The 7,356-nt window shown below is 41.8% G+C and overlaps 1 protein-coding gene across 1 annotated transcript; it reads right to left on the bottom strand.

Moving 5' to 3' along the window:
* Nucleotides 1-204: 204 nt before the first annotated feature.
* On the bottom strand, nucleotides 205-7,099 carry LOC139639964 (VPS35 endosomal protein-sorting factor-like; the record flags this gene model as incomplete). Its single annotated transcript, XM_071514133.1, has 12 exons — nucleotides 7,083-7,099; nucleotides 6,106-6,205; nucleotides 5,058-5,240; nucleotides 4,744-4,863; nucleotides 4,585-4,609; nucleotides 4,305-4,384; nucleotides 3,387-3,515; nucleotides 1,874-1,958; nucleotides 1,683-1,739; nucleotides 636-732; nucleotides 491-538; nucleotides 205-298 (listed from the first exon to the last, which is right to left on the bottom strand). Coding segments are annotated over exons 1-12 (1,035 nt in total), but the record flags the coding sequence as incomplete, so codon positions are not given.
* Between the last annotated feature and the right edge of the window lie 257 nt (nucleotides 7,100-7,356).

Here is a 7,356-nt window from a genome sequence, read left to right as displayed (position 1 = left end):
AACCTTAACTTAGTGACTCTTATTGTAAAGTGTTACCAGAATACCTAACATTTAAATGGTTGTTAGGATGTTGCTAGGTGGTTCGTAGGCGATTACAAGTGGTTGCTATGGTCTTACTGGGTGGTTGCTAGGGTGTTACTAGGTGGTCGTTAAGTGATTGATAGTGGTTGCTCATTGAGCTTTATCCAAACAGCTGAGCCTCACCCTGCAGAGATAGGCTCTGGCGTAGGCGGCCACCAGAGGGTCTCCTATCCCTCTGATCATCGCCGTCAGCCGAGGGAGAGTCTCCTGGATACCACTGTGGAGAGAGAGAGAGAGAGAGAGGGAGAGAGAGAGAGAGAGAGAGAGAGAGAGAGAGAGGGAGAGAGAGAGAGAGAGGAGAGAGAGAGAGAGAGAGAGATTTCCACTCCTCAGAAAAGTGAGAGAGACTCTTTTACCTCAACTGAGAAAAAGAGAGAAGTAAATGGTGGCAAGAGCGCAAACAACTTACGACTGATTCAGGAAGCGGTTGCACTTCAGGATGGCGGCCTCGACATATCTGAGCATGGAGGTCAAAGACTCTAATTTATTCATGCGATACGGCGCCTGCACTAATTGATGATCATGTTGAGAGAGTGTGTGCAGTAGGAGGATACAGTCTGGGGATGAGCTCTCTGATGGAGGCGATCTTGAAGAACCAGTTGAGGCAGGTTTCCTTTGCCGTGTCGTTCACATCGTCAGCTGTGAACGAGTCTGAGGGGGGGGGGAAGTCAGGAGAACAAATGAGGTAAGAACCAGAGACACCGAGTCAAAATCAATAACCTCCAGTGTCCAGGGAATCTACAAAAAACTTCTTCTGCTATCAAACTCCATTGTAGCGGCTGGAAGTGACGTCGTCCATCATCCAGCCAGTTATCCACAGTAATCAGAAAAATAACCACCAAACAACAAAATCGGCCCAGAAATTCAAGGTACATCTCCAATGTTTTTTTTTACAATAAAGTGTTTTAGTGTTGATTTTTCCTTTAAGACAAAAATCACATTTGTAACATAAATCAAAAGGCAACTAAGATCTCTGTGCTGACATGCTTTAATCAAACCCAGCCTCGGTAGGAGAGAAAACAGACGGATGGATAAAGCAATACATTTCATTTTCCTTCTCTCTTTGTATGGGAAAGAACGTCAAACTGCCAAACTCTGGCAGATTCATGTTGCCTTTCTTCACAGTAAACATAAACACCTGGTAAAACAAGACTTCTGCATCTTTAGAGCCATTGATAAATCTGGCTTACATCCAATCCATCAAGCTGCATTTATTTAAAAAAAAAAGGACTAAAATTGATTTGCTCACTAGCTTCCAACAAAAAAGTGTATTTTGGTGGAAGAAGATGAAGAAATAACATGTTTGTATGTGGGTCAACCACATACAAACTTGAATTTTTTAAAATTTCATTGAAGTTCTGTTTTGTGGATCCGATATATGCCGAATTGAGGACCCCAACGATTCAGAAATGGTCTTAATTACTGCTCTACAAATTGTGTGTTTGCCATTAAACCAGAAACATGCCAAACTGCCAAATTTCGATTGTTGAGTTGATATTCTCTTCCGTACAAAGACAGGACAGCACATATCTGGGCTGACAGACATAAATGACAGAAATACCTCTGGATATGAACAGAGACCAACAGACGGACGGTCCTACCTGGTAAGGGTCGCGGGTCTGAACACATGGTCCAGATTCTCTCATACACCAGCCGGCCTGCGAGCGAGGGAGACTGCAGTCAGAAACAAACCACAACAAGCTTCTGCCTGGTTTCTACATGAACTGAACTGAACTGAACTGAACTGAACTGAACTGAACTGAACTGAGGAAAACGAGCCTTCTTTACGCACCGAACGTGTCGAGGATATCTGTGATGAGGACGAACTTGCTGGGGTAGAACTGGATCACTGAGGTGTCTGACAGCAGCTTGGAGCACTGAGATAAAACACAAAGCAACAATAATGTTCATATACAATAGATGGAGATTTTCCAGAAGTCCAGAAGTTAGAGCATTCATGACCTGAACCGAGAATACCAGAGGTGGGATGTAACAAAGTAAAAATACTTCATTACTGTACTTAAGTAAGATTTTCAAGTATCTGTACTTTACTCAAGTTTTTCTTTCACTGAAGACTTTTTACTTTTACTCACTACATTTCAAAAGAAAAATCTGTACTTTCTACTCACTACATTTTCAAAACAGACTTGTTACTCTCGGGAAATCATCAACTGATTTTCTAAAAAAAAAAATATTTTCAGCATCAGACGGCTTCCATCCCGGAAGCAGCTGATCAAGAGCCAGATGTGATCGGCTGCTTGTTCAGCAAAGCGACACCACAAAGGAAGGAAAGGGAGAGAGAAAGAGAAGCAACATGAAGAAGAGAGAAGCAACAAGAGAGAGAGAATTAACGTTAGTGAATTCAGCTGCAGACTCTTTCTCATCTGGGATTCAGAGGAACGCTCACCAGAAAACCAGTTTAGAACATTAGAAATGACTTTTTTAGAGAACAACTTTTACTTTTATACTTTAAGTAAATTTAAGACCACGTACTTTTATACTTTGACTTGAGTAAAGGATTTGAAACGGTAGTTTCAACTTCTATGAGTATTTGCACTTTTACTTGAGTAGGGACTTTGTGTACTTCTACCACCTCTGGAGAATACATGGTGAACTCCAGTTAAATTCCTGCAGTTGTAGTGTGAATGTGAAAGTCTCCCAGCTGTAAGGAAACAGAATTGGGATTGAACTGGAATGACATGAAACAGAATCGAATTCCATTAAATTCCATGTTCCAAGTTTTTTCTACTTTCCTGCAACAACACAACATACACACGCTCTTTTGCTGGGTGGGTTAGGTCAGGTCGGCCTGTTCTGTCTCTGTCTTTCTGTTGTGTCTTGTGCTTTGATTTGCTTCCTTCTTCCATTTTGTTCTATTTTGTTTGCAGACTGTATTTCATCATTTTGCTCTACGATTGATCGTTGATCAGTCAGATCTAGGCAGGCTCTCTCTCTGTAAAGTCCTTTAAGACAAACAAAAATAAAACTTGACTCTCTTTCTTCATCCTTCTCTTTTTGAATACACACACACACACACACACACACACACACACACACACACACACATCCTTCCCACTCAGAACCGCATCTTTACTTAATTTATTTCATTTCCCATACTTGTTATTCATTAATTTTGTTGTTTTTGTACCATTTCCTTGTTCTGCTGTCTTTTGTGTCATTTTCCATTCTCTTCTGGGACGAGTTATTTTTAGAAAAGTTATTTCTGTCTCTCTCCTGCTCAGCTTGTATCTCTTCTCCTCTCTCTTTCCTCCAGCTTCATCTCTGAAACAAACGGACTGACCCACCTGGATGACGATCTTGAGGGCCTTGACCTTCTGGTCGGAGGCCCAGGCTTCCTTCAGCGACTGGTTCAGCTCCTCGATGCGGTTGGCGTAGTCCTGCTGGGAGAGGTTCAGCAGCTCCCTCTGAGAACCCTGCACACACACACACACACACACACACACACACACACACACGCACAAAGTTCAAAGTAGGTCTTTACACCATGGTCATTCATCCATTCACTTCCATTCACTTCTATTCATTTCCATACATTTCCGTTCACTTCCATACACTTCCACTAACTTCCATACACTTCTATTCCCTTCCATTCCCTTCCACACACCTCGATTAACTTCCATACACTTCCATTCACTTCCATACACTTCCATTAACTTCCATACACTTCCATTAATTTCCATATACTTCCATTCACTTCTATGCACTTCCATTCACATCCATACACTTCCATACATTTTCATTCACTTCCATACACTTTCATTCACTTCCATACACTTCCATATACTTCCATTAATTTCCATATACTTCCATTCACTTCTATGCACTTCCATTCACATCCATACACTTCCATACATTTTCATTCACTTCCATACACCTCCATTAATTTCCATATACTTCCATTCACCTCCATACATTTCCATTCACTTTCAATCACTTCTATACTCTTCCATATATTTCCATTCACTTCCATATATTTCCATTCACTTCCATATAATTCCATTCACTTCCATTCACTCCTCGATTGCAAACTCAAATTAATTTGTTTGAAGGATACCAAACATATCTCGAAATTCATGTAAATATTGAATTAAAAAAACAACATAATGAAAGTGGTCAAAAAAATTTTGCTTCCACCCTTTCAAGGCCTGACATTTTGCTCACACTCTCACTACACACACACACACACACACACACACGTTTACCTCCTCCAGATCATCCAGTTCCTCCAGCCGAGTGCGAACCTTCTCAGAAACAGCAGAGGATCCTGGACTGGGAGCTTTTCCTGCAGCGGAGACACAACGCTCAGTCAGCTTCAGTCAGCACAATATACTGCAAATACAGTGTGGAAATGAAGAGCTTGTTCCAAAATGAGATATCCAGCATTTTAAAAGAATGACACCCAAACACCAATACACTGGAATATGGCAAATGTAAAGTAAAGTGATAATGAGGTTTATTTTGTTGAGTGGAAACATGTCTTACCTTTATCTGAGCCCATGAAGAGATTCTGTAATGAAAAAAGAAATTGGAATTAACTTTCCATCTAATAAAACAGGACTGTCTAAACAGATTTAGGGAAGTTTCTTGGTTTAGTTTATGGTAAAAAACAAACAAAAAACAAAGATGAAAGTGAGTCCTTACGATGGAGAGCTTCTCGGTGGTGGTGAAGCGGGACAGGATCTCTCCTCGTTTGGCCGACCAGGGCTCAAAGTCTGTTCCCACCAGCTCTTCCTCCTTCTCCCTCCTCTTCCTCCCCAGGTCCTGAAGACAAAACAACTCAAGTCTGAGCCTCGTCTCTAGCGTCTATTTCTGTATGTGTGTGTGGGTTTGAGGCTGCCAATAGCCGATATTTTGTGCTGCAATATTCAGCGTCTTTAATTTGTACCATTTTCTTCTCCTAAAAATTACAAGTATTCAGTGTTTCCCAGCAGATGATTTTTCTAGAGTGGACTGACCCCTGCAGAGGCGCTGTGCGGCAGGCTGGGCGTCTCGCTGGCGGAGGCGGCGGCGAACATGGAGAGCGGGTCGGTCCCGTCCAGCATGGAGCTGAGGGGGTCCGGGGCCGCCGAGGAGGACGAGGAGGAGGAGGAGGAGGTGCTGCCTTTACGACCGCCGCGCCGGGACTTGGTGTCCGTCACCTGGAGGGAGGGGCAGAGCTGTTAAAGGGGAATTAAGTAATCTATGACCTTTATCGCCCACTATTGGAGACTGGTAGGAATTTCAGCAACACTGATAGAACTTATGCTGCGTTCAAGTGCTGGTAGGAAAGTCCGACATCCGGGACTTCCAAGTCAAGCTGCTAAATTTAAGAGAAAAGGTAGTGGGGAATTTTCTTGTTTCTAAAGAATAACATCCTACAACGTCCATCATATACAAGCTACATCCTATATAAGCTTGTAAAATAATTTGTTGAAACTTGGAATATTTAAGTATTTTTTTGCATATGTAACATTTATCACAATAGTAAACGCAGTAATATTCTGTCTGGCTAATAAAACAACAACGAAAAAAACCCCCAACAAAAACATGTAAATGCTTCCAAGTTGTATGGTGCGTTCATGTGCTTGTGGGAAAGTCCGACATCCGGGACTTGCAAGTCGGCTGCTAAACAGTGTTGCATGAAGACAAATGAAAAACAAACACAGATGTCCTGCAGCTTAATAAGCTAATTAGACGAACTTCATTCAAACAAATGTTAGGATAGTCTGGCTACAGACTACAAACTTGCATTAAAGGTGTATGGGTATGTGTTTTCTTACTGTTGACTGACACAAAACTTTATTTTTTTTGCCTTGTTGAGAAGGATAAAGGTCACCGTCGCATCACAACTCAGGTAGCAAAATTTTCTCTGAGTTTCCTACTTAATTATCCGACTTTGAAGGGTGTTCATGTGAAATTTTACCAAGTAGGAAATTTGTTTTTCCAATATATCTGATCACACATGAATGCACAACTATCTTTTCCTACACAAGTCAGGACAGAGGACAGAGGACAGTAGAGTACCGTGATGGGTTTCAGAGGATGATAGTCTCCGAACTCCACCTGCACCGCCTCAGGTCGACTCCTCTGCAGCTCCGCCTCATACCTCCGCTGACGGGAATGCCTGGAGGTCAGACAGACAGACAGACAGACAGACAGACAGGAGACACAGACAGACAGACAGACAGACAGACAGACAGACAGACAGACAGACAGGAGACACAGACAGGAGAGACAGACAGACAGACAGACAGGAGAGACAGACAGACAGACAGACAGACAGACAGGAGACAGACAGACAGGCAGACAGAAGACACAGACAGACAGACAGACAGACAGGCAGACACACAAGAGACAGACAGGAGACACAGACAAACAGACAGAGACACAGACAGACAGACACAGACACAGACACCAGGGTCAGTACAGTTACGTTTTATGTTATTGTGCCTGCAGTGAAAGACAGGTGGGATTTGCACTCCTGTGGCTGTCCAATACAACATCTGTCCATCATAGATAAACAGATAATAGAGTAGAATAGAATAGAATAGAATAGAATAACTTCTATTTTAAACACATTAAGGTTATCAATAATGACAACAGTAATAGATTAACACACAATAATTTAAACAACATAAAGCCTAGAAAAATGCCAGTAACTTGAGCTAAGTAATTGAATTAGTTGTTGAATCTTTGGCTCAGGTTTCTCTGACCACATTTCTGTAGGTTTTGCAGGACTTCAGCCTATAACCAGAACGTCAGATAACTGAAGGAGACAATTTGATAATGCTGCATGTGACACATAATGTTATCACACAGCCCAGAGAATAAAAACAAGCTAGCTGACATTTCACTCAGGTTTATACACAGCCTGTATAAACACGTCACACACATTTTCACTCATGCAGATTCTTCAGATGTCTAGGATATCAGCAGATAGGTAATTCAAGTTATTTATGATGACGATAAAACTGATTTTTCATAAGAAGAGAGCATCTTACCACTGCACCGCAGCCATTTTTCCACAGTCATATGACGTCTCAACACTTCCTGGTTATGCCCAACTTTGAGAAAACGCTTTTTTTCTATTCAAATGGCTGATTTGTTGAATGTTGATTGTTGTCATCATGAGGACTGCTAGTGCAAATATATAACATTTGATTGTATTATATTTTGTATTAACGGAAGCGTGAGTAGAGAGACGTTTAAATGATATGTTGCTGCAACATAAACACTACGTTTCCCAGGACACACCGCGCGCCCTCAAGCGAGCTG

Source organism: Centroberyx affinis, unplaced genomic scaffold, assembly GCF_046629955.1.
Source record: "Centroberyx affinis isolate AG114_WGS23_722 - 3 ecotype Tasmania unplaced genomic scaffold, CSIRO-AGI_Caff_v1 ptg008005l_1, whole genome shotgun sequence".
Lineage (NCBI taxonomy): Eukaryota > Metazoa > Chordata > Actinopteri > Beryciformes > Berycidae > Centroberyx > Centroberyx affinis.
This window is presented reverse-complemented; position numbering and strand designations above follow the sequence as displayed.